Below are 27,987 nucleotides of genomic sequence, written 5' to 3' on the forward strand. Positions count from 1 at the left end.
GTAGTGAAGAATTTCTAAAGCATTGTAGGGGGAAAAAAAACACATGACTCTTTGTGCAGTGTGTCTGAATGCTCTGTGGCTGTGCTGGAGGGGGAGAGATTGGCACTGTTTTGATGTCTGTGTGGTATATACTTGGCTGCACAGAAGTAGGGGAATTCTGGGAGCTGCCTCAGGCACTGGGTGTCTAGAGTGTTTGAGTAAGTGTCCCAGGCACACTGTCTGGAAAGGTGACAGGGCCTGCATTAGGCAGCCGATTCTCTAAATTCTTTTTCCTCTCTGGTTAGAATTTTTTAAATTCTCTTAATTTCAATTTTGTATAGATGGATACAGACATGCACCACATTGCTGCCATGGGCACAATTTGGGATCTTAGTATTTTGGGTAAGATTTCCTGGCAGATGCCAGCCCCAGATGACATTAACTGTTCCCTCGTTAGAGCCGCTCTTATTATCTTATTTCTCATAGGGCTGCTGTGGATGTGTGGTCGACTTTGGCTGATTTCTGTAACATATTGACTGCCGTGAATCAGTCTGAGGTGCCACTATACAAGGACCCGGACGATGACCTCACCCTTCTTATCCTGGAAGAGGATCGACTTCTCTCGGGCTTTGTCCCCTTGCTGGCTGCCCCTCAGGACCCCTGCTACGTGGAGAAAACCTCGGATAAGGTCAGGCCCAGGCCAAACATCCCGCCCCATTCACCCCTCCTCTTAATTCTCCAGACTTTTTTATTCTTGGGAAGTTTTCTGTGCAAACGGAACATGATTAAGTCATTGAGAAGGGTGTTAAGGGAAAATATCGACCTTTTAGCCGCTGACATCCAGCTCTGTGTCCTGAAAAAAAGCCCTCTCGACTTCCTTTGGGGGGTGTGTGTGTGTGTGTGTGTGTGTGTGCTCGCTGGCATGTTGTATATACGATCATTTCCTCACTTGTTTAAATAGTGCAGCTTGTGTTGGCAGTGCTCTCACTCAGCTCCAAATGGTTTGCATCATGCTTAAAGCACCCTCCTTCCTCCCCCCTTCCTCCTTCCCCCCAGCCACAAAACTCTGCACTAGGAAAACAGCCAGGGCTTCTTCCCTTCTCTGAGGAGGAGAGTGATAAATAGGTGACTAGAGAGAAGCAGACACCATGTGTTAACTTACAAAAAAAGCTTTTAGGAATATGAAGCATTCCTCGCTGCCTGGTTTCTATTTTCCTTCCTCTAAGGACTGTGTTTTAACCTGAACTTTTTTCTTGTCTGTCTGTTCATAGAAAACAAAGCTCATTCCCTGTTGCCCCGGTGGGGACTGTGGACCTCTTAGTTTCTGCTTAACAGTTGGGTCTTCATCCAGGTGGGGAATAGGGCAGTCCGTTCTGCTTCACATTTCCTGTTATAGTAGCAGTTACAGGACTGGGGAAGTCGCACCCACAGACCCTAGGGGACAGTCTCCTGTGCTGAGGCTGGAGTACACTGTGGCTGACTTCTTTGCAGAATTGTTAGCATCACATCCCCTGGGGGAGAGGTCTTTGGAAAGGAGTCCCACAGATGGCTTCTCAGGAGGAAGTCTTCTGACCTAGATGAATTATACCAGGGATATAGGTAGATGTTTTAAAAAAAAAAAAAAAAAGTCAAGAGCTAGTAAAAACTAAATTCCAAACATGAGCTGCAAATAGAAAAGATTTTATATTCAATTTAAATTTTTAAAAATTTGTTCTTAGTATAAAAAAGAATGTGTTCACTGTAGAAAATTTGGAGAATACAGACAAGAAGAAGGAAGAAAATTTTATCTATAATCCCACTACCGGAGGTAACATCACTGTTATTTTTCTGATCATATATGATCCATACTTAGAGTATATATACACTAAGTGTATCAAAAATGGAGGTCATGCTATGCATATTATTTGTAATCTGCTTTTTTCACTTAATATTTTTTAATGTATTCTTATATGGAATCATTTTTTATGACCGCTTAGTATTCTTTCATATTCTAAGATTTATTTAACCAATCTTTGCCTTCTTCCAGATAATCTTCTCAGTTTTTTCACTCTTATAAAGAGTGAATTGATTCCTTATATTCCTTTTTGCAGATATCCATGGTAATTTCCTTTGGTTAAATTTCTATAATTGCATAAAGGCTCTAGACATTAACGTCTCAAAACCCCATACTCTTTGGATGCATTTAATGGGCTTATGGACCTTGGGAATGAGAGAGCCTCTCTTTCCCAAAAGGAATACTCATCTTATGCCTTTCCAACAAAAACTTGGAGTGAAATACTGTTCTTCTAGCCTCAGAAGGAGATAACAATGGAGAGTTGTAGCCTGCACGGCTGAGGACAGCTAACGAGTTAGCTTTGTGGAAGATATTGAGTTAAGAGAAACGGGATAACCACGGCTTGGGTCAGGGGATCCTAGCACTATTTTTCTAGGTGGACTTCACTGCAGAGAGTACTTTTGGGAGTTGCCTATTGGGTTAGCTGTCTTTTAGTGAAGGATTAGGGAGGAGTCCTAACCAGCTTTAGACTTCCCAAGCCCCGTCTTCTCGTCGGCTCTGCCAGGTTTAGTGTCAAATAACCAAGAGAGTGATATGGCTAGAGAAGAACACAAAGCCAGCAGTCCACACCCTCAGTCCCGGGTGATGATTCACAGACAGTTGCAGCTCATTGAGACTAAGTAGGTGTCCACTTCAGGGGCTGAAAAATAGCTATCTCAAACTTAACCCTTCTAAATCCAAACTCCTAAATGTCTCCCTCTAAACCTGTTCTTCCTTCAGTCTGCCCCATTTTGGTAAACAGCAGCGTTGACTTTTGGGTTGCTTACATCAAACCTCTTGGGGGCTATTCTTGGCTTTCTCTGTTTCTCACACCTCCATGTCTAATCCATCAGCAAGTCATGTCTTCTTTACCTTCAAAATAAATGCAGGTACAACTCTTTCTTACCACTACAACTCTAGTCCCATTCATTGAAATGCCTTCTTACTGGTTCATCTCTCTAGTTCCTTCCTTCTCCTTCCCTATCCTCTTTGCCTACCCTCCAGTCTGTTTTTAACAGAGCAACTACAATGATCTTTTTCAAACACCAGTAAGATATCAGGAACCCTGGTGGCACAACACTTAAGCGCTGGGCTACTATCCAAAAGCTTGGCGATTCAAAGCGACCCTGTGTCTCCGCAGGAGAAAGACCTGGCAATCTGCTTCTATAAAGATTACAGCCCAGAAAACCCTATGGGGAAGTTCTCCTCTGTCACTTGGGGTCTCTATGAGTCGAAATCGATTCGATGGCACCTAGCAGCAACAACCACAAGATTATGTTAGTTCTCTGCTCAAAACCTTCTGATGGCTTCTCCTCTCACTTAGAGTAAAAGCCAGAGTTTCTACAACAGCCTACAAAGCGCCTCATGATCTGACCCATCCTCCATCCACTGACTCTCTGACCTCAGCTGCTATTGCTTTCCTTCTACCCAATGTGCTCTAGTCACATTGGCATCCTTGCTGTTCTTGCAACAAACCAGCACTCACGCCTAAGAGTCTTTACACTTGCTTCTCTTTTCGCCTAAAATGCTCTGCCACCAGAAAACTGTACGGTTCTCACATTCCCTTTTAAATGTCACCTTCTTAGAGAGGTCTTCCCTGGCTACCCAGTATAAAATGTAACCTTTCTTCCTTTTTCTTTTACTCTGCTTCACTGTTTTCCATGGTAGGAAAAAATAACATCTCAAGTATCTACCATGTGTCAGTCCCTGAGCTGGGTACTTTCATATAGTATTTCCTAAAGTCCTCACGATAAGCCTGTTGTGTAGATATTAGTACCTTCATTTTATCAGAAAGGAACTGAGACTTAAGAGAAAAGTGAAAGCCGATGATAAATGCTTATGGGTCATCTCCCTGGCTGACCTAGAAAATTAGCATGATGTGTCAGAGGGAAGCTTTAGGAACTCTTGACCTTTAGAAATCTGAAAAAAAAAAAAAAAAAAATGACTTTTCCTCCAGCTTCTAGTGTTCACTATTCTTGTTGTTAGGTGTCATCAAGTCCATTCCAACTCAGCAGCCCTGTATTCAACAGAACAAAATACTGCCTGGTCCTGTGCCATCCTCACAATCATTGCTATGCTTCAGCCCATTGTTGTAGCCACTGTGTCAGTCCATCTCGTTGAGAATCTTCCTCTTTTTCACTGATTCACTACTTTACCATGCATGCTGTCTTCTCCAGGGACTGGTCCCTTCTTATAACATGCCCAAAGTATGTGAGACAAAGTCTCGCCATGCTTATTTCTAAGGAGTATTCTGGACTGGACTTCTTCCAAGACAGATTTGTTCTTTCTTCTGACTGTCTATGATATATTTAATATTCTTCGCCAACACCGTTATTCAGAGACATCAGTTCTTTTTCAGTCCTTATTTATTGTCCAGCTTTCACATGCATATGAGGCAGTTGAAAATACCATGGCTTAGGTCAGGCACACCTTAGTCCTCAAAGTGACATTCTTGCTTTTTAGCACTTTAAAGAGGTTTTTTGAAGCATATTTGCCCAAGGCAATACATCTCCTAATTTCTTGCTTCTGTGGGTGTTGATTGTGAATCCAAGTAAAATGAAATTCTTGAAAACTTCAGTGTTTCCTCCATTTATCATGATGTTGCTTATTGGGCCAGTTGTGAGGATTTTTGTTTTCTTTATGTTGAAGTGCAGTCCATACTGAAAGCTGTGGTCTTTGATCTTCATCAGTAAGTGCTTCAAGTCCTCTTCACTTTCAGCAAACAAGGTTGTGTCATCCGCATATCGTGGGTTGTTAATGCGTCTTCCTCCAGACCTGATGCTGAGTTCTTCGTGCAGTCCAGCTTCTCAAATCATTTGCTCGGCATACAGATTGAATAAGTATGGTGAAAGGATACAACACTGACGCACATCTTCCCTGACTTTAAACCACGCAAAATCCCCATTTTCTGTTTGAACAATTACTTCTTGGTCTGTGTACAGGTTCCTCATGAGCACAACTAAGTGTTCTGGAATTCCCATTCTTCTCAGTGTCATCCATAATTTGTTCCAATCCACACAGCCGAATGCCTTTGTACCACAGTACAACAGACTGACAGACGCATGGGGGTGTTCACTACTAGGAAATATAAAATGGCTTAAGGACTGGACTGGACTTGTCAGTAGCAACAACATGAGCAATTTCACTGCTGGTTAAGATTAGTCACATGTTTGGTCAGCCTCGATGCTCATTCAGCCGATTTTTACTGAGCATGTCTCCATTACACTGTCTTGACCATAGAACATGGGAGATCTGGACATAAGGCAGATATCCTCCTAGTTTGGGAGAGTTTGTGGCATGTACAAAGATGTGAGTAGCGACATAAGTTAATTTGAGCCTATACGTAGTGAGGAACTCTTGAAATTTTGTTGAACAGTAGTATCCCTATAAAGGTATTGCTTTAGGAGCACTGTTTTGACGTCAGCATATAATTGTATTTCCCAAGCATATTACAGTGAAACGTGGAAGCCAGAAGTCAATGGGGCCGCCTTGTTTTTCCAGATCTCGCAAGTTTTCCACCTTTGACGGGTTGCAGTCTTACCATTTTTCTATTGCTATTAGTGGAAAATATTTGAGTTTTCCTTCTCTGACACGTTTCCACCTTACGCAGGTTCTGGTTTTAGCAAGTTTTACTGTATATGGAACTCTAGTTCTGTAGGTTCTTAATTCTTGGTGAAAAAGAGGTTCATGGTCGTGTAAGTTAGGATAAAACCATGTAAAGCAGTGTTAAACAGAACCCATTGTTGCAAGACTTCTTAGAGTTTTTAATAGTCTAGTATACATTGTGACTGTCCTAGAAAAGAAGAGCCTTTGCATTCTTTCCCAAGCCACAGTAGAAAACCCAGGTATAGGTTGAGCAAGAGGTGAGAAAACAGGATACTATTGGAGTTATCCAGAAGTAAGTAAAAGCAGTGGGGTGAAACCGATTACATTTTGAGAGCATTAGCAGAGATATTGAAACCAATTGGAACAGACTAGGATCAGGAAAGTGATTTTACACTTATTGAGTAGTTCCTAGGTACGTAAATACAGTTTCTGAGAGATAAAGTAGTTTACCAAAGCCATGTAGCTAGTAAGGAAGTGATTTAGGGATTAGAACCCTTGTCTGTATAACTTCAAACCCTATGTTTTGAGGAATGATTTGATGTCTAGGATTTGCTTCAAAATAATCTGAGAGAAGGTGATGAACAGGAGTATAAATGAAACAAAATTGACCAAATATTTTTAATTGTTGAATCTGGATAATGAGTACATTGAGTTCATTGCAGTATTCTAATTTTTATATTTATGAAATTGTCCAGAATAGCTTTAAAAGAGTAATACATAGCCATTCTGAAATCAAAACAATTCAAACGCTGTCGTTTGTGCTGTGCTGAGCTATTAAGTGATTGAGAAAGTAAACTGAACCATAGTGATAATAAAGTTAAACTTTTTTCAGTCAGTGGACTGTGTTCCAGGAACTGTGCTAAGCTCTTTACATGCATTATCTCGTTGAAGCACCGAGCATCTGCCAGTTTGTTGTACTGTGGTGATCTTCATATGGCTGTGATGCTGGAAGCTATGCCATTGGTATTTAAAATACCAGCAGGGTCACCTGTGGTGGACAGGTTTCATTGGAGCTTGCAGACTAAAACAGACTAGAAAGAAGGACTTGGCAGTCTACTTCTGGAAAAACTGGCCAGTGAAAACCTTATGAATAGCAGTGGAACATTGTCTGATATGGTGCTGGAAGATGAGCCCCTCAGGTTGGAAGGAGGAAGGTAGAATGTACAAACTATGAATCTAGGAAAATTGGAAGTCATCAAAAATGAAATGGAATGCATAAAGATTGATATCCTAGGCATTAGTGAGCTGAAATGGACTAGTATTGGCCATTTCAAATCAGGCAATCATAGGGTCCACTATGCTGGGAATGACAAATTGAAGAGGAATGGCATCGCATTCATCCTCAAAAGAACGTTTCAAGATCTGTCCTGAAGTACTACGCAGTCAGCGATAGGCTAATATCCATATGCCTAAAAGGAAGACCAGTTAATGCGACTGTTGTTGAAATTTACACATCAACCACTAAGGCCAAAGATGAAGAAATTGAAGATTTTTACCAACTCCTGCAATCTGAAATTAATCAGATGTGCAGTCAGGATAAATTGATAATTACTGGTGATTGGAATGTGAAAGTTGGAAACAAAGAAGGATCTAAAAAACCACAGTAGTTGGAAAATATGGCCTTGGTGGTAGAAATGATGCCGGAGATCGCATGATAGAATTTTGTAAGACCAACGACTTCTTCATTGCAAATACCTTTTTTCACCAACATAAACAGCTACTGTACACATGGACCTCGCCAGATGGAGTACACAAGAATCAGATTGATTACATCTGTGGAAAGAGACAATGGAAAAGTTCAATGTCATCAGTCAGAAAAAGGCCAGAGAACAGACCAACAATTGCTCATATGCAAATTGCAGCTGAAGTTGAAGAAAAGTCCATGAGAGCAAAAATACAACCTTAGACATATCCCACCTGAATTTGGAGACCATCTGAAGAGTAGATTTGAGTCATTTAACACTAATTAATGACTGAAGACCAGATAAATTGTGGGATGACAAGAAGAGCATCATACATGAAGAAAGCAAAAGGTCATTAGAAAGAAAGGAAAGACCAAAATGGATGTCAGAAGAGACTCAGAAACTTGCTTCCAAACACAGAGTAGCTAAAGCAAATGGAAGAAATGGTGACGTAGAAGAGCTGAACAGAAGATTTCAAAAGGCAGCTAGAAAAGACAAGAGTATTGTAATGAAATGTGCAAAGACTTGGAGTCAGAAAACCAAAAGGGAAGAACACAGTTGACATTTCTCAAGCTAAAAGAACTAAAGAAAAAATTCAAGCCTCAAGTTGCAATACTGCAGGATTCTTTAGGCAAAATATTGAACGGCACAAGAAGCATCAAAAGAAGATGGAAGGCCCCGGACATGTTTTTAACTCAGTACTGAAGTCACTCCTGAGATACACCCTTCAACCAAAGATTAGGGAGGCCCATAAAACAAACAATAATACGTGAAACTTAACCATGTATATGAGACTTAATGGGCATGCCAGCCCAGGGACAAAGATAAGAAGGCAGGAGGGGACAGGAAAGCTGGACAAATGGAAGTGGGGAACCCAAGGTCAAGAAAGGGAGAATGTTGACGTGTCATGGGGTTGGCAACCAGTGTAACAAAACATGTGTATTAATTGTTTAATGAGAAACTGATTTGCTCTGCAAACCTTCATATAAAGCACAATAAAAAAAAAAAGATTAAAGAAAAATTTTTTAAAAAGAAGAAGATGAAAGGGATACACAGAGTCACTGTACCAAAAAGAATTGGTCGACTGTTCAGCCATTCAGAAGGCAGCATATGTCCAAGAACCAATGGTATTGAGGAAAGAAGTCCAAGCTGCACTGAAGGCATTGCAAAAAACAAGGCTCCAGGAATTGACAGAATTCCAGTTGAGATGTTTCATCAAAAGGATGCAGCACTGGAGGTGCTCACTTGTCTATGCCAAGAAATTCAGAAGACACAGGGTTCCCTGGGAACTGTGGTAGCGTAGTGGTTAAGAGCTACGGCTGCTAACAAAAAGGTGGTCAGTTCAGATCCACCAGGTGCTCCTTAGAAACTCTACGAGGTAGTTCTAATCTGTCCTATAGAGTCAGAATCGACTCAACAGCAACAGCAACAGGTAGGTTCCCAGGAAATGTTCCCGTCGATGAAATGTGTAGTTGAGGTTCAACCCACCTGGAGCAAAGGAGAATGAAGAACACCATGGACACAAGGTAATTACGAGCCCAAGAGACAGAAAGGGCCACATGAACCAGAGACTACATCAGCCTGAGACCAGAAGAGCTAGATGGTGCCCAGCTACAACCAATGACTGCCCTGACAGGGAACACAACAGAGAACCCCTGAGGGGACAGGAGAACAGTGGGATGCAGACCCCAAATTCTCATAAAAAGACCAGGCTTAATGGTCTGACTGAGACTAGAAGGACCTAGCCCAAGACAGGAACCATTCCCACAGCCAACTCTTCAGACAGGGATTGGACTGGGCAAAGGGATAGAAAAAGACTCTGGTGAAGAGTGAGCTTCTTGGATCAAGTAGACACTTGAGACTATGTAGGCATCTCCTATCTGGAGGGAAGATGAGAGGGCAGAGGGAGTCAGAAGCTGGCGGAACAGACACAAAAAGAAAGAGTGGAGGAAGGAGCAGACTGTCTCCACATTGGGGGAGAGCAATTAGAAGTATATAGCAAGGTGTATATAAATTTTTGTATGAGAGACTGACTTGATTTGTCAACTTTCACTTAAAGCACAATAAAAATTAAAAAAAAATATATGTAGTTGAGGTTAAAGGTGAAGCTTAAATTGTCCAACTTTTGGAACACTGGCTTGTTTGTTTGCTAAATGACATTTTAGGCGTGTTGTTTGCTGTGCATATAATTCCATCCCCCCCCGCCCCAAAAAATGTTTACATGGAAAATGTAGGAAAACACACATAAGAGAATAAAAATCGCCAACAAACTTACCACTTAAAGTTAACTAGCATTAATGGCTTGGTGTATTTCCTTCCTGAGCTTTTATGTGTGTACTTAATCTTTTTCCTCCTTAAAATGGGAGTCATAGAGTATACCTTGTTTTGTATTTTTTATGCACCCTTGCTATTATATATACATGTCTTTAGTTTTGGGGGAAATGTTGTCTTTGTTGTTGATGATTTGTAAAATATTTTAAGTGCCACCAGTGACTAATTTTTTGTAAAACATACTTGATCATCCTCTATTTTTCAAAGTTTCAACATCAAAAAAGAAAAATAAGTCTGTTAGCTATCTCATTTCTAAAATGTGGAAACTAGGACCGTACTTCTTTTTCACATAATTACTTTTTGTTTCTAAATTTACAATAATTATTCAGAATTAATTTTATACTGAGTGTTTCACTGCCCACCAAAAATCGTTTTATTCTTTGGCTTTCCCATTCTTGTGTTCTTTACCTTGATTCATCTCTGTTATTCAAAGGCAACATTGACAAATATTTTGCAGCAAGGGTACAATAGATGCTCTTTAAATATTGAGGTGACTTTTAAAAAAATACAGTGGTAATACACATACTTATGCAAAAGAATCAAATAGTTCACAAATATGTGAAGTCAAAAGCCGCACATTCTTCTCTACAAATAACCACTCATAACAATTGGATGTTTTTCATTTTATACCATTTTCTATACCCATTGAAATATATTTCTATACAGGTACAGTGGTTAGCTTGGCTGCTAACTGAAAGGTTGGTGGTTCAAATCCACCAGCCGTTCAGCAGGAGAAAGATGTGGCAGTCTGCTTCAGTAAAAATGCAGCAGCCTTGGAAACCCTATGGGGCAGTTCTACCCTGTCCTGTAAGGTCGCTGTGAGTCAGCATGACTCGATGGCAGTGGGTTTGGTTGTTTTAATATATACATGATCAAGATGGAAATGTGCTCTACATTTTCTTCCTCACTTTGCTCTTTTCGTTAAACAGTATATCAAGAGTTTTTTCACAACTACTTTTTGAACCCTTGCATTTTCAGATTGTGCCTTTTTTTGTCCTTGCACATGAATGGCAGTTTAATTTAGGTCAACCTTTAAGTGCTACGGCTGCTAACCAAAGAGTCGATAGTTCGAATCCTCCAGGTGCTCCTTGGAAACTCTATGGGGCAGTTCTACTCTGTCCTATAGGGTCGCTGTGAGTCGGAATCAACTCGACAGCACTGGGTTGTTTTTTTTTTTTTCCTTCCCCTAAATCCATAGATACTAATTCATTGCTTTCTAGCATTTATGGCTAGGAAAATTTGGAGAAAAATCATTGTGGGTAAACTTTTTACTTCCTTTTTTTTTTTTTTTTTTGTCTTTTGTCTAGCAAGGGTAGCATAACTTTTTTTTAACCTTGAATTTCACGTTGTGTCAGGATTCGTTTAGATGTTGGCCACTGTACGTTAATTTTTTGTGGTACCTAATTAATGAGCCTTTTTAATATGCAAATCTGAGTCTGTCTATGGATCAGAAAGGTTTTCATTTGATATGTCTTTGGTTGCTTATATTCTGTTTATACTATTTTTCCATACTTTGTTCCCCTTATATATTAGCGTTCCATTCTTTGTCCTCAGTATCTCCTTTTCTGTCATTACTGCTTCTAATTCAGTTTCTAAGTCTGCTATCGCATTGTTTGTTTCTTTACGTTATTTCCCTATCATATCTTTATTCCTGCCTGCTGTTTAATTACATCCCTCCTATCTTCCTCTGTTTCATCGTTCTTCTTATAACATACTTCATAGAGTCCATTATTTTAGAAATTCAATAGAAAGAATAAAACAAATATTGTCATATTTCTTCCTGGCAACTTTTTTTTTCCTCTGTCTTTGTGCATGCTATGTTCTCCCATTTTTATGTTGCAGACTTTTCTCATAGGGCTCAACTTAGGTTTCTGCAATCCAGTTTTGGCCATTTACGTTTCTTTGAACAAAGAAAAATCTTTTAAAATCTGAACTATTTCTCCAAACACAGGTTAGACTGATTCTCACTGGATGCCTTCATTGTCTACAAGTATTATTTAGAATTCCCTGCTCATATCTTAAGCTGGTGGCTGTAAGTTTGTATTACCAAGTCACCAGCCTGAAGGGAGTGAGGAGGGAACCAGGTTGTGTGCAATCTCAATAAGTGAATATATTTTCTATTCTGTGTATAGTGGAGCCATTCTCCCTGAGCTAGTATCTTATGTCCAGTTTTCTATTTTGTCCAGTCTCTGTTTCACATATATGATTTGGCAGTGTCTGACCTCCTACTATGGGAGCTGTGGTGTCAAAAATTTGACCCTGTCTCTACTTGCATTTTGTATGGCAAACCTTGGACCTCTCTGAACTGCAGATTATGAGCAATACTGATTTATAGCAGTGGAAAACCTTGCAAGTGGTGTTTTCCATCTGTCCTGTGATATATACTCTTTTTTTTTTTGTGGTAGGCAGAATAATGGTCTCCCAAAAATGTCCACATCCTCATCTCCAAAACCTGTTGAAGGGACTTTGCAGATGTGATTAAGAGTTTGAAATGGGACCGTTATCCCGGATTATTCATGTGGGCTCAGTGTAATCACATAGATGCTTACAAAGACACAGGAGAGTCAAAGTCAGAAAAAGGTGATGTGATGATGGGACCAGAGGTCATAAAGAGAGATTTGGAGATGCTACACTGCTGACCTTGAAGCTGGAGGAAGAGATCACAAGCCAAGGAATGCAGGTGACCTCTAGAAGTTGGAAAAGTCAAGGAAACAAGTTCTTTCCTAGAACCTCCAAAAGGAACACAACCCTGCCAATACTTCATTTTTTTTTTTTTAATATTTTATTGTGTTTTTGGTGAAAGCTTCCACAGGAAATTAGGTTCTTATTTAACAATTTCTGTGTATATAATACCTGTATATTATACAGGTATTTTCGTTATTTCTACTTCGGTTGCCCTATTTCCATTAATCTAGCTTCCCTGTCCCCTCTTGCCTTCTCATCTTTAGTCTAGGGTAAATGTTTACCATTTGGTTTCATCCATACTATTATTTTGAGGGGCACAATACTCAGAGGTGGTATTATTTATTTTATGGACCAATTTGTCATTTGGCTGAAAGGTGACGTCTGGGAGTGGTTTGATTTCCAAATTTAGAGTACCTCAGGGCTATAGTCTTGGGGTTCATCTAGTCTCTACCAGTCCTGTAAGTGTGTCCTCTTTTTTAGGAATTTGAGTTTTCTTCATTTTTTTTCCCATTCTCACCAGGACCACCTATGGAGTCTCTGGTTAGAACAGTTGGTACTGGTAGCTGGGTACCATCTAGTTCTTCTGGTCTCAAGGTAGGTGATGTCATTGTTTGTGTAGACTATTGGTTCTGTAGACTAGTTTCTTCGAGTCTTTGGTTTCCTTCTTTCTCTTTTGCTTCCCACGAGTAGAGACTGATAGTTGTATCTTAGATGGCCACTTGCAAGCCTGTAAGACCCCAGACAGTACTCACCAAACTAGAATGTAGAACATTGTCTTTATGGACTATTTTGTGTCATATGACCTATTTGCCCCATGAGACTATGATCCTAAGCCCTCAAACCCAGTAGACACATGCCGTGAGGTATTTGGTTATGTCTAGGAAGTATCCATAACTGTGCCCCGTATGTGCCTTATTTTGTATCTGAAAACATATGCAACACACATAAATGTGTATATTCATATGCCAACAGTTACACCTATATATGTGCACCCATAAGTTTATATATGCCTTCCCGTACATATTTATACATACATATACATCTGTGGTTACATATGTTATTACTGTTGTTGCAAAATTGTATATCCCCCAGTGAATTTTTTTTCTTTTTACAAATTTCCACATAAATTGTTCATGGACATTAGTTACACTCATCACAGTTCGTCAGCATCTCTTTTGTGCTCAAACACTTGTCTTTACTATGGTAGTGGTATGCTGACTACTTCCACACTCTCCCGCACTACTTCCACATGCCACATTTTCCCGTTACCAAAAGTAACAAGTCTCTAAGTTCTAAAGCATACTTTCCCTTCGCCCCTTCTCCCTGGTTTGAATGTTGGTTTCTCTCTATATTTTTTTCTTTGATTTTGCTTTAGATGAAGGTTTACAGAGCAGATTAGTTTCTCATTAAACAATTAGTACATGCACTGTTTTGTGACATTGACTGCCAATCCCACAACATGTCAGCACTCTTCCCCTTCTCGACCTTAGGTTTCCCGTTACCAGCTTTCCTGTCCCTGCTGCCTTCTCATCCTTACCCCTGAGCTGGTGTGCCCATTAAGTCTCGTTTTGTTTTATGGGCCTGTCTAAACTTTGGCTAAAGGGTTAACCTCAGAAGCGACTTCATTACTGAGTTAAAAGGGTGTCCAGGGGTCATACTCTAAGACACTAAGGGTTTCTCCAGTCTCTGTCAGGCCAGTAAGTCTGGTCTTTTTTTGTGAGTTAGAATTTTGTTCTACATTTTTTTCTAGCTCTGTCTAGGACCCTGTATTGTGTTCCCTGTCAGAGCAGTCAGTGGTGGTAGCCAGGCACCTTCTAGTTGTGTTGGACTCAGTCTGGTGGAGGCTGTGGGGTAGTTGTGGTCCATTAGTCCTTTGAACTAATCTTTCCCTTATATCTTTGATTTTCTTTGTTTTCCCTTCCCGCAGACAGTGTGGGACCAGTGGAGTATCTTAGACGGCTGCTCACAAACTTTTAAGACCCCAAATTCTACTCACCAAAGTAGATGTAGAACATTTTCTTTATAAACTACGTTATGTCAGTTGAGCTAGATGTCCCCCGAGACAGTGGTCCCCAGCCCTCAGCCCAGTAATTCAGTCCCTCAGGGAGTTTGGATATGTCTCTGAAGCTTCCGTGATCTTGCCTTGGTCAAGTTGTGCTGACTTCCCTAGTATTGTGTATTGTCTTACCCTTCACCAAAGTTAATCACTCACCTATTGTCTCGTTAGCGTTTTTCACTCCCCAGCTCTCCCCTCCCACATAACCATCAAAAATTGTTTCTTTTTGTGTCTAAACCTTTTCTTGAGTTTTTATAATAGTGGTCTTATACAGTATTTGTCCTTTTGTGATCAACTTATTTCACTCAGCATAATGCCCTCCAGATTCGTATATATTGTGAGATGTTTTGCAGATTCATCATTGTTCTTTATCGTTGAGTAGTATTCCATTGTGTATGTGTACCATAGTTTGTTGATCCATTCATCTGTTGATGGGCACTTTAGGCTGTTTCCATCTTTTTGCTATTGTGCGTAATGCTGCCATGAACATGGGTGTGCACATGTTAATTCATGTTATGGCCCTTATTTCTTAGTCATCTAATGCTGCTATAACAAATACCACAAGTACATGACCTTAACAAAGAGAAATTTATCTCCCTCTGGCTAGTAGGCTACAAGTCCAAATTCAGGGCATCAGCTCCGGGGGAAGGCTTTCTCTCTCTGTTGGCTCTGGAGGAAGGTCCGTGTCATCAGTCTTCCCTTGGTCTGGGAGCATCTCAGCATAGGAACCTCAGGTTCAAAGGACACGCTCTGCTCCCAGCACTGCCTTCTTAGTGGTATGAGGTTCCCATGTCTCTTTGCTCGCTTCTCTTTTTTATATCTCAGTTGGCTTAAGACACTACCTAATCTTGTAGACCTCATCAATATAGCTGCCGCTAATCCATCTTATTATATCACAGTGATAGGATTTAGAGCATTTAGGGAAGTCACATCAGAAGATAAAATGGTAGACAATCATACAAGGGAATCATGACCTAGCCAAGTTGGCAGATATTTTGGGGGGACACAAATCAACCCATGACATTTCTCTAGGATGTTTTTCTAGGAGTAGGACAGCTGGATCATACAGCATTTCTATTTCTAGCTTTTTAAGGAAGTGCCATATCATTTTCCAAAATGGTTGTACCGTTTTGCATCCCCACCAGCAGTACATGAGAGTTCCAGTCTCCCCACAGCCTCTCCAACATTTGTTATTTTTGGTTTTTTTGATTCATGCCATTAGTGTCAGGGTGAGGTGGTATCTCATTGTAGTTTTCGTTTGCATTTCTCTAATGGCTAGTGATCACGAGCATTTCCTCCTGTTTCTGTCAGCTGCTTGAATGTCTTCTTTGGTGAAGTTGTCTGTTCTTTTTTTATTTAGATTGTCTTTTCATTGTAGAAGTATTGGATTTTCCAATAGATTTTAGAGATTAAACCATTGTTGGATTTGTCATAGCCAGAAATTTTTTCTCAATCTGTAGGTTCTCTTTTTATTCTTTTGGTGAAATCAAATCTTCTGGTGTTTGAGTATTGTTAGCTATGGTTTGTATACTATTTATGCCGTGCATTAGGGCCTCTAGTGTTGACCCTGTTTTTCTTCTGTGATCTTTATAGTTTTGGTTTTATATTTAGGTCTTTGATCCATTTTGAATTAGTTTTTGTGTATGGTGTGAGGTATGGGTCCTGTTTCAATTTTTTACAGATGGACATCCATTTTTGCCAGCATCATTTGTTAAAAAGACCATCTTTTCCACCATTTAATGACTGAGCCTTTGTTGAAAATCAGGTGACTGTAGATGAATGGATTTACATCTGAGTTCTCTATTCTCTTCCAACGGTTAACGTGTCTTTTGTTGTACCTTAATGATTTAAGACTTTTTCTCTGCTATGATGGGATGAGGAAACCCTGGTGGCGTAGTGGTTAAGTGCTACGGCTGCTAACCGAAAGCTCTGCAGTTTGAATCTGCCAGGCGCTGCTTGGAAGCTCTATGGGGAAGTTCTACTCTGTCCTATAGGGTCGCTATGAGTCAGAATCGACTGGACGGCAGTGGGTTTGGTTTTGGTTTGTGATGGGATGAATATGTTTTCCATTTGCAAGTGTCTTTTGTTGTACTGGTACCAGGCTGTTCTGACTACCCTAGCTGTATAGTAGCTTCTGAGGTCAGGTAGTGGAAGGCCTCCGACTTTATTCTTCTTCTTCAGTAGAGCTTTACTTATCTGGGGCCTTTTTCCTTTCCTTATAAGGTTAGTGATCAGTTTTTCCATCTGTTGGTATTTGGATTGGAATTACATTGTGTTTGTAGAATTGGAGTTTTCATAATGTTGAGCCTATCTATCTGTGAGACCAAAACCAAACCAAACCATTGCCATCGAGTCAATTCTGACTCATAGTGACGCTATAGGACAGAGTAGAACTGCCCCATAGAGTTTCCAGAGAACGCCTAGTGGATATGAACTGCTGACATTTTGGGTAACAGATGTAGCTCTTAACCACTACGCCACCAGGATTTCCCTATCTGTGAGCATGGTATGTTTTTCCTCTTACGTAGGTCTCTTTTGCTTTCTTTCTGTAGTGTTTTGTTTTCTTTAGATAGGTCTTTTATGTCCCTGCTTAGATTTATTCCTAAGTATTTTAGTTTTTTTTTTTTTTAGGGGCTGTTATAAATGATATTGCTTTCCTAATTTCCTCTTCATAGTTCTCTTTATTGGTATATAGGAATCGCAACGATTTTTGTATGTTTATCTTGTATCGTGCTACTCTGCTGTAGTTTTCTTGTGGAGTCTTTTGGGTTCTCTGTGTATAGTATCATATTATCTGCAAATAGGGACAGTTTTACTTCTTCATTACCAATTTGGATGCCCTTATATTTCTTTTTCTTGCCTTATTGCTCTAGCTAGGATTCACAGCACAATGTTAAATAGGAGTAGTGATAAAGGGCATCCTTGCCTTGTTCCTGTTCTCAGGGGGAATGTTTTCAGCCTCTGTCCATTAAAAATGATGTTGGCTGACACAGTACAGGAGCGGTCAGCACAACTGGACTAACCAAACACTTCGAAGGCCAGCGTAGCAAGGGCGGGAGTTTGAGGACCACGGTTTCAGGGGACATCTAGGTCAATTGGCATGATAAAATCTATTAAGAAAAAACATTCTGCATTCCACTTTGGAGAGTGGCGTCTGGGATCCTAAATGCTAGCAAGCGTCCACCTAAGATGCATCAATTGGTCTCAACCCAGCTGGGGCAAAGGAGAATGAAGAACACCAAAGACACAAGGTGATTATGAGCCCAAGAGACAGGAAGGGCCACATAAACCAGAGACTACATTAACCTGAGACCAGAAGAACTAGATGGTGCCCAGCTACAACCAATGACTGCCCTGACAGGGAACACAACAGAGAACCTGTGAGGGAGCAGGAGAGCAGTGGGATGCAGACCTGAAAGTCTCATAAAAAGTCCAGACTTAATGGCCTGACGGAGACTAGAAGGACCCCAGAGGTCATGGTCCCCAGACTTTCTGTTAGGCCAAGACAGGAACCATTCCCAGAGCCAACTCTCAGGACAGGGCTTAGACTGGACTATAGGATAGAAAATGACACTGGTGTAGAGTGAGCTTCTTGGCGTAAGTAGACACATGAGACTCTGTGTGCAGCTCCTGTCTGGAGGGGAGATGATCAAATTATGCGTAGTATTTTATAATCTACTTTGTTCAGTTAGCAGTAAATATGTCTCAATATATTTCCATGTTCATCTGTAACATGAGTTTTAATGGCTGCATAATAATTAACTTGTATTTATATACCATTGGAAACTCTGGTGGCATAGTGATTAAGAGCTGCGGCTGCTAACCAAAAGGTCAGCAGTTTGAATCCACCAGGAGCTCCTTGGAAACTCTATGGGGCAGTTCTGCTCTGTCCTATAGGGTCGCTATGGGTTGGAATCAACTCGACGGCGATGGGGTTTTTTTTTATATATATACCGTAATATTTATTTAATCCTTAATCATTAGACATCTTAAGTAGTTACTAACTTTTTAGTTTTACAGATGATGCATCTCAGACAATCTCATACATAAGCCTTTACGTGTATCTTTAGTTATTTCATATAGGAGCCCTGGTGGTACAGTGGTTAAGCATTTGGCTGCTAACTGAAAGGTCAGTGGTTCGAGCCCAAGAAAGATGTGACAATCTGCTTTCCGTAAAGATTACAGCCTTGGAAACCCTGAGGGGCAGTTCTGCTCTGTCCTGTAGGGTCAGTTTGAGTCGAAATTGACTCGATGGCAACAGGTTAATTATTTCATAAGAATAAATTTTCAAAGTGGAATTAGTAGGTCAGAGGGGATGTGTACATTTTAAAGCTTTTGATAGGTAAGTCCAAATTGCCTTTCAAAAAGGTTATAACAGTGTAAACTATAGATAGAATATGAGAGTACCTGTTTTCTAGCATCCTCTCTAATCCTGAATATATAATTTTTTGTAACCTTGTCAGTGATGGGCAAAAAATGACACCCATTGTTCTAATTTTCATTCTTTGATTACTAATAGGGTTTTTTAAAATATGCTTATTGGCTGTATGTATTAAAAAAGTATGTATTAGTATTGTATTTATTATAAATTGCCTTTTTAACGTTGGAATGCTTACCTGTTTTTTTCTTAATGACTTCTAGAGGCTGTGAATAACTTGAACTTTCTTGGGTTACCCTTGTACAAGATGTGTGTTATGGATTGAATTGTGTTCCCCCAAAAATACGTGTCGTGAATCCTAATCTCTTTGCCTGTGATTGTAATCCCATTTGGGAATAAGCTTTCTGTTTAATTAATGAGGCAGGATTAGTGTAGGGTGTGTCTTGAGTTAATCACTTACAAGAGATAGAAAGAGCAGATTAGGCCAGCAGAGATGGGGGAAGAGACATGCCAAGCCACATGCAGATCATCCAGGAGCAGAATCTAAAAAGAGACAAGGACCTTCGTACAGAGCCGAGAGAAAGCCTTCCCCTAGAGCCGGCACCCTGAATTCTAGCCTCCTAAACCGTCGGAATCGACTCGACGGCAGTAGGTTTTTAAACCGTAGGAGTCGATATCCGACTCGAAGGTAACAATTTTTTTTTTAACTGAGAAGATGAATTTCTTTGTTAAAGCCACGCACTTGTGGTATTTCTGTTAGAGCAGCACTAGATAACTAAGACAACGAATTTTTGTTTTTATAAGTGAGATGAGAACTTTTGGAAACTTCGAAGTGAGAGTTATTTTGTAGGCAGTAAGTACATGTTCCATTGTCATACCATGCTAGATCTTTTGTTTGTTTTTACCCTTTGAGATGGTTTCTTTTTTATTACACTTTCCTCTCTATCATTGCCTAGATATCTAAGGAAAAAGAAATCTGCAACCAGATATTTGCAAACGAACTGTATCCATTTCCTTGTCTAGTTTGCCTGTTTAGTCCAAGGAGCCCTTGCTAGGTGTAGTTAAATTTAGTAAAATTTACATTGTATTTTGAAAAGTCCTCTGGCTTATATTTAGAAAACATTATAAATTCAGACTTTTTACTGTTTTTATCACTTCTCTCCCTGGGTGCAAGGAAAAACCTTGATGCAGCTGCTGTTTAGTGATTCTTTTCACCAGTGGCATTTTGGCACTAACCGTTTGTATTATGTGTTTCTCTCTGCCCACCTCATTGTTGCTCTCACCTTTTTTTGCCCTCTCTCACCTCTTACTTATTGTTTATAAAGTGATATAACTGTTAATTACCACTTCAGTTTACTCCAGTCCTTTTAGGTTGTATCAGTTACTGCTTAATTTATAAATCTAGTTCCCCAAATGGGCCCTTTCGAACTCTGTTATCTTGATGCCCATGCTATGAGTAGATCAGTGACTAAACAGCTTTTGATCTCTTCAGGAAGATGTTGTATTCAGAGTGCTATAAGTATATTTTTCCTTAATATATATGGAGGGTCATATGTCTGGATCGCCTCCCACAAGAAGACCCTAAGCCAAACAACTAACATTTAGTAAGTGTTCATCATGTGGTAGACACTATTCTAATGTTTTATATTATCTCATTTAAAGTTCACAGAAGCCCTATGGGAATTTGAACTATAGGAGGAACTTGCCCAGATTGACAGCTAAAATGGTGGTACTGAGTTCAAGCCGTCCATGTTTAGAGCACACATAGTGGTAGAGTGGTCGAACAAACATACTGACTTAGTACTTCTGGTTCTCTTCTCACCTTTGACAGCTCTTTTACTTTCACTAGGAGCTTGATTTCTTACCAAGGGCTTGTCAACCATTGACCTTGTTTTAGGGAGATCATCTGAAGATCACCTGAGGATGACCATAGATCATATGAGGGGAATAGGTTGCTCAGGCTGAATTACTTGCTCCTATCTCTCTGGGTTGGATCATCTGCAGATCTTGAAATGTCCTGGGTCAGAAGACGCCGGGGTGTCTAGAATCTAAGAAACATGATTTTTGGGTAGAGAACTTGATTTTTTTTTTTTTTTTTTTGTAAACCTTTCAAAGTGCCCTAGGAGGACCTGAACGTACTCACAGGATGATGCACATTGTTTTGGAAATGCGTCCAAAGACAAAATCTAACAGTAGTGGTAGTGTAACTTGTAAGGACCAGAAGATCAGGATAGTGCCCTGGGCTCCAAACTTGGAGGCTGGAGTGACCCTTCAAGTTTGCTGATAGGGCTAACTGTGGTGCTTAAAAACCTGAAGGTCAGCTATGTAAGCGTGCCTGCCTGCCTACTTACCTACTTACTAACATACATACAAAAATCTGGCTCAAGACTTAATAAATATGGGCCACAATTAAAAATAAAATTGAAATTGGTAAGAGGAAGCTTATGATAAAGACTTAACTACTGTATGTTATGCAAATAATGTGCACCTTCTACCTTTGTTAGCCATCCACTCCCTTCCCCCCCGCCAAGATATTTTCATATACACGGCTATGCCTTTTTTTTTTTTAACATGCTACTGGACCCACGGTGGCACAGTGGTTAAGAGCTCAGCTCCTAACCAAAAGGCCAGCAGTTCGAATCCACCAGCTGCTCCTTGGAAACCATATGGGGCAGTTCTACTCTTATAGGGTCGCTATGAGTCAGAATTGACTTGACAACGGAGGGTTTGGTTATTTTTTGGTGGCTGTTAAAAAAAAAAATTATTGTAACGCTTACAAAAATATCGGGGTGGGGGGGTGCAGGTGGCAAACAAACATAGAAGGTGCATGTTACTGATGTAAGCTTCTGCCTCAGAACTTTCTGTCCCACTTTTTTTATTTTTTTTATCAACGGATCTGTCATGCATGTAAAAGAGTATGTATTCTATTTTACTTTATAATTTTTGATATCTGAAAATTTAATTTTTATGTATTTATAGTTAATACCTTTACTTTTATTAATCGGCATATTGACATACCATTTACATACAATAACATTCCACATTTGAATGTATTAATGTATATACCCACCTGTGTAAGGACCACCTCAATCAAGATACAGAAGATTTCCATCTCCCCAGAATAATTCTTAGTGCCCCTTTGCAGTCAGTGTTCCCAGGCCCACTCCCCACCCCAGGAAACCACTGATCTGATGAGTTTTGCCTGTTCTGTAATTTCATGTAGATGTAATTATATAGTGTATACTTTTGTGTCTTTGTTCTTTCCGTCCGTGTAATGTCTGTGAGGTTCATCCGTGTTGTGTTTTTCAGTAGTTCATTCCCTTTTACTGATGAGTAGTATTTCACAGTTGTTTATCCATTCACGTAATGGTGGACATATGGGTGGTTTTTGCTTTTTGGCTGTTGTGAATCAAGATGCTGTAAACATTAATTTTGTATAATTTTTTTTCGTAGACATGTGTTTTCATTTCTCTTGCATAAATATCTGGGAATAGAATTGTTCGGTCATATATGTATGTATCTAACTTTGAAAGAAATCACCAAACTCTTTTCCAAAGTGACTGTACCATTTTATATTGCCACCAGCAATGTATGAGAGTTCCAGTTGCCTCACATCCTTGCCAACACTTGGTATTTCTAGGCTTCGTAATTTTAGTCATTCTAGTAAGTGTGAAAGGAGCCGTGGTGGTGCAGTGGTTAAGCACTCAGCTACTAATCAAAAGGTCAGAGGTTTGAACCCACCAGCTGTTCTTCAGGAGAAAGATGTGGCATTCCGCTTCTGTAAATATTACAGCCTTGGAAACCATATGGAACAATTCTCCTCTGTCCTGTAGGTCACTATGAGTTGGAATTGACTCAACGGTGACTGTTTTGTTTTTTCAGTAAGAGTGACATGATATCTCATTTTGGCTTTAATTGGTATTCCCTCGATTATTGATGTTGAACATCTTTTCATGTGTTTATTGGCAGTTCATATATCACCATTTTGCCCATTTTTAAAAAATTGTCATGCTGTCTCATTATAGAGTTGTAAGAGTTCTGCATGTGTCCTGAACACAAATCCTTGTCAGATATGAATATTTTTTTCCCAGTGTGTGTCTTGCTGTTATGGATTAAATTGTGTCCCCCCAAAATATGTGTTGTAAATCCTACTATACCTATGGTTATAATCCCATTTGGGAATGTGTTTTCTTTGTTGTTAATGAAGCAGTATTAGTATAGGGTATTTCTTAAGTCAGTCTCTTTTGAGATAACAAAAGAGCAGATTAAGCAAGCAGCAAGCCAGCAGAGATAGGGGAGGTAGATGCCATGCCACATGAGATCTCCAAGGAATCAAGAAACAGAAGTTGAAAAGAGACAAGAGACCTTCCACCAGAACCAGCAGAGAGAGGAAGCCTTCCCCTAGAGTCAGTATCCTGAATTCAGACTTCTAACCTCCTAAACTGTAAGAAAATAAATTTCTGTTTGTTAAAGCCATCCACTTGTGGTATTCCTCTTGTAGCAGCACTGAATAGCTAAGATACTTGCCCCCCCCCCCTTTTTTTTTTTTTTACAAAATCTTAAAGAGCAAAAGTTTTTAATTTTGATCCAGTTCAGCTTTTCAGATTTTTCATTTATGGTTAGTGCTTTTTCTGTCTTAAGATTCTTATCTTTGCCTTGTCCCAGGGTTGTAGACTTTATGTTTTCTTCTGTAAGTATCAGTCTATTTACATTTAATACAATTTTTTTATATCTTGAGTGTAAGTTTTTTTTTCCATTTGATCCTTCTGGTTTTTTGTTCCAGGACTCTTCCTGCCTTCTTTTGGGTTAATTGAATTTTTTAGTGTTATATTTCAGTTACATGCATTTGCTTCTTAATGATACTCTTTTTAATTATTCCTTCTTTTTTTTATGGTTGTTATAGGGCTTAACTTTTCAGAATATATTTAGAGTCAGTATTGTACCTGTTTATAGGTCCCTGGGTGGCACAAATGGTTTGCACTCAACTACTAACTTAAAAATTGGCAGTTTGAACCTACTCAGTGGCACCACAGAAGAAAAGCCTGGCAGTCTGCTTCTGTAAAGTTTACAGCCAAGGAAATCTTATGGAACAGTTCTTACAAATGGCATAGCAGTGAACTGGAATTGACTTGATGGCAGCAGGTTTGGTTTTAGTTTGGAATGGCTAATAATGTTGAGCGTCTTTACGTGTACTTACTGGCCATTTGTATGTATCTTCTTTGGAGAAAAGTTTGTTCTTAAGTCCTTTGCCCATGTTTTAATTGGGTTATTAGTATTTTTGTTGAGTTTTCAGAGTTCTGTATATATTCCAAATATCACACCCTTACCTGATACATGGTTTCCAAAGATTTTCTCCAGTTTTGTAGGTTGTCTTTTCACTTTCTTGATGATATCCATTGATGCACAGATGTTTTTAGTTTTAATGAAGTCCAGTTTGTCCCTTTTTTTTTTTCCTTCTCTTATTGTTCAGGCTTTTAGTGTCATGTTTAAGAATCCATTGCCTCAAAGGAGGTCCTGAAGCTTTACCCCTCCTCCCCATGTCTTCTCATAAGACTTTTGTGGTTTTAGGTCTTACAGTATGTCTTTTTAGGGTTTTGTGTGTGTGTGTGTGTGTGTTTATTTACTTATTTACTTTTTTTGCTGCTTTGATAATTTTTTTTGTCCAGTTTTCAGAATTTTGATGGTGATGTGCATAGGTGTAGTTCTTTTTACGTCTGTCATACTTGAGGTTCACTGAGCCCCTTAAATCTGTAAATTGGTGTTTTTTCCATCAAATTTGTGATATCTTTTAGACATTACTCTTTTTTTTCTGCCCCAATCATTCTCTCTTCTTTTTCTGGCACTCCAAATGCTGCATGTATGTTAGACATTTTGATATAGTTCACAGATTTGTGAGGATCTATTTTTCTTCAGTCTTTCTTCTCTCTAGTCTTCTGATTATTTGATTTTTTTGACCTGTCCTCAAGTTCTGCCATTTCCAGTCTACTCTTATATTCATTCAATGAGTCTTGTATTTCATCATTTTACTTTTCAGTTTAAGAATTTCTTGTTAGACACAATACAGGAGAGGTCAGCACAACTGGACTAAACCAAAAGCAGAGAAGCTTCCTAAATCAACAACCAAACACTTCGAAGGCCAGAGTAGCAGGGGCGGGGATCTGGGGACCGTGGTTTCAGGGACATCTAGGTCAATTGGCACAATAAAATATATTAAGAAAGCATTCTGCATTCCACTTTGGTGAGTGGCGGCTGGGGTCTTAAATGCTAGCAAGCAGCCATCTAAGATGCATCAATTGGTCTCAACCCACTGGAGCAAAGGAGAATGAAGAACACCAAAGATACAAGATAAATATGAGCCCAAGAGACAGAAAGGGCCACATAAACCAGAGACTCCATCAGCCTGAGTTGGGAAGAACTAGATGCTGCCTGGCTACAACCAATGGCTGCCCTGACAGGGAACACAACAGAGAATCCCTGATGTAGCAGAACAGTGGGACACAGACCTCAAATTCTTGTAAAAAAGACCAGACTTAATGGTCTGACTGAGACTAGAGGTACCCCAGAGGTCGTGGTCCCTGGACCTTCTGTTAGCCCAAGACTGGAACCATTCCTGAAGCCAACTCTTCAGACAGGGATTAGACTGGACTATAAAACAGAAAATGATACTGGTGAGGAGTGAGCTTCTTGGCTACAAGTAGACACATGAGACTATGTGGGCAGCTCCTGTCTGGAGGGGAGATGAGTAGGCAGAGGGGGACAGGAGCTGGTTGAATGGACACCAGGAATACAGGGTGGAAAGGAGGAGTGTGCAGTCTCATGAGGGGGAGAGGCAGCTAGGAGTACATAGCAAGGTGTGTATAAGTTTTTACAGGAGAGACTGACTAGATTTGTGAGCTTTCACTTAAAGCACAATAAATAAAATAATAAAAAAAAAGAATTTCTTGTTAGTTTTCGTAATTTCCTTTGCTGAGTTTTTCTATTCTTCACTCAGTAAGACCATATTTTCCTTTAATTCTTTGAATATCTTTACCATTAATTTTTTTGACATATTTATCATAGCTGCTTTAAAGCCTTCACCTTCTAATTCCAATATCTGGGCTATCTCACATTTGATTTCTACTGACTATGGATTGTATTTTCCAGTTTCTTTGAATCTAGTGATTTTTATTTAAAATCACTGGACGTTTTGGATAATTTATTAGAGAGACTCTGGATTTTGTTACCTTCCTCTGAAGAATGTTGTTCTTTATTTTAATGGGTTGTTCTTTATTTTAATTACTGGCTGATCATCAGGAACTTGTGTGAACTTTGGTTTTACATAGAAACCCAGAGTGTTTCCCAGTAACGTGGTGATAGTCAATTTTCAAGCTCTTTCTCCTCTGTAGATCTTGTGGGGCTGGGTTTTAGGCTCTGTTAGTGGAGATTTAGATTAGGTCTAGCTCTAGGGTGTGGCCCATACTCCTAAAGTGTGGCCTCTGTGGAGTCTCAGCTGGATGCCAGGGCTGTTAAGAAGGTTTTAACAAGATGTCTTCACTCCAACATTGTTCGAACTTCCAACTCCCACATCCCAGGGCAGTGCTCTTCCTCCAGTGCTGCTGGACATCTAACATCTCTCTGTTCCCCACTCAACCCTGTAGCAGCTGCCATCCGCTAAGTCCCCGGTGGTCTTGGCCAGCATATATACAGTCCAGCTGTCACCCACATAGTCACTGAGGACTCCCACGTGCACTTCAATGCCCTTTCTTTGTGCAACTTTTTCCTGTCCAATTCCTTACTCTGCAGATTCCAGCCATTTCAGCTGCCTCCTGTTTTGCTCCTCTGCACAGCAGGTCCACCATAATGTGCTTGGGATCCAGTTTTCTTCTTCATGGCTGGGAAATTGCTACCAAGCAGAAGACTGGTTGATCATGGGCTCATTTCATGAGTTTCTCTTCTCTCAGGGATCACCGTTTTCCACTGCCTGTTGTCTACTGCCTCGTATGTTTTATAGCTATTTGTGGTAGGAGGACTGGTACAGTGCCAAGTCATGGTTAGCAACAGCAAGTGGCCTCTTTTTATGTTTTAATTAGAAAAGTAATTCATGCTCTTTGCAGTAATACTCAAATGCTATAGAACTATCAAAAATAAGAATGCACTTCCCTCCCTTCCAAAGATAATTGCTGTTAACTTTGGTAACTATCCTTCCAGACAAAGAAACACAGAGTATTAAATTTTTTAGTAAGATAAAAATGCATGCTACTTACATATTAATCTTTTTTTACTTAATATACATATAGATCTACACCTTTCTTTTTCAAAGTACCTCATATTCTGTTGTATGGGTATGATCTAATTTATTTATCCATCGCTCTGTTAATTGATATTTAGTTGTTATGTCCAGTTTTTGTTATTACAGATGGTGCTGTATCTTTGTATACTTACAGGACTGTTCAGTAGAATAGATTGCTACAAGTGGAACTGCTGTCAAAGGATATTCATGTTTACTGTTTTGACAGGTACTACCAGACTGCCCTCTAAAATGATATGAGTTTCCACTCCCACTAACAGTGTTTGAGTGTCTGTATTTGCTGGGTTAAAAATAAGTATCTCACTTTAACTTGTATATTTATTTTTCTCATTAATATGTGGGCATTCTTCATACATAGTGGATAGTTGTGCCTTGTTTTATATGTTGTGAATATATTCTCCTCGTTTGCAGCTTGTTTTATAATCTTGTTTATATTTTTCACCGTGTACAACCTAAAATTTTTATAGAGTCAAATTTGTCTTTGTTTTTCTTTGTGCCCTCTGGGTTTTCTGTCATGCTTCACTCATCTTATTGTTCACTCATCTTTGAATACACCTGTTTATTGTTCTTGCTGCTGCCGATTGTTTAACTTGATTTCTAGAAAAAGAAAGGTTTGTTATTAACAAGATACACCATGATTTACCCATGCTAAGACTTCCATTGGAATTTTGGCTGTAGAGACTGCTGCTTTTAACCGCTCCAGATATTCCAGGATTGCCATCATTTAGAACAAAGGCTCTTGAAGGTTTGATGTTTTTGTGGGCAATTTTTTGTGGTAGTATTATTATAGTGAGTGTTATAGATTAAACTGTCTTCCAAAAAAATATATGTTGTAAATTCTTCTATATCTGTGGTTATAATCTCATTTGGGAATAGGTTTTCTTTATTATGCTAATGAGGCAGTATTAGTGTAGGACAAGTTTTAAATCGGTCTCTTTTGAGATACAAAAG

At 39.6% G+C, this 27,987-nt stretch overlaps 1 protein-coding gene across 6 annotated transcripts in view; it reads left to right on the forward strand.

The window, feature by feature from the left end:
* Positions 1–27,987, forward strand: part of SMG6 (SMG6 nonsense mediated mRNA decay factor) — a 235,631-nt gene that overhangs the window by 110,504 nt on the left and 97,140 nt on the right. For all 6 annotated transcript variants that reach the window (XM_049860652.1, XM_049860651.1, XM_049860654.1 and 3 more), the window contains one exon: positions 466–667. In XM_049860652.1, the coding sequence (XP_049716609.1) occupies positions 466–667 (202 nt within the window). The remainder of the gene's footprint in view (positions 1–465; positions 668–27,987) is intronic.

The sequence above is a fragment of the Elephas maximus genome, chromosome 19 (genome assembly GCF_024166365.1).
Source record: "Elephas maximus indicus isolate mEleMax1 chromosome 19, mEleMax1 primary haplotype, whole genome shotgun sequence".
NCBI classification, from domain to species: domain Eukaryota; kingdom Metazoa; phylum Chordata; class Mammalia; order Proboscidea; family Elephantidae; genus Elephas; species Elephas maximus.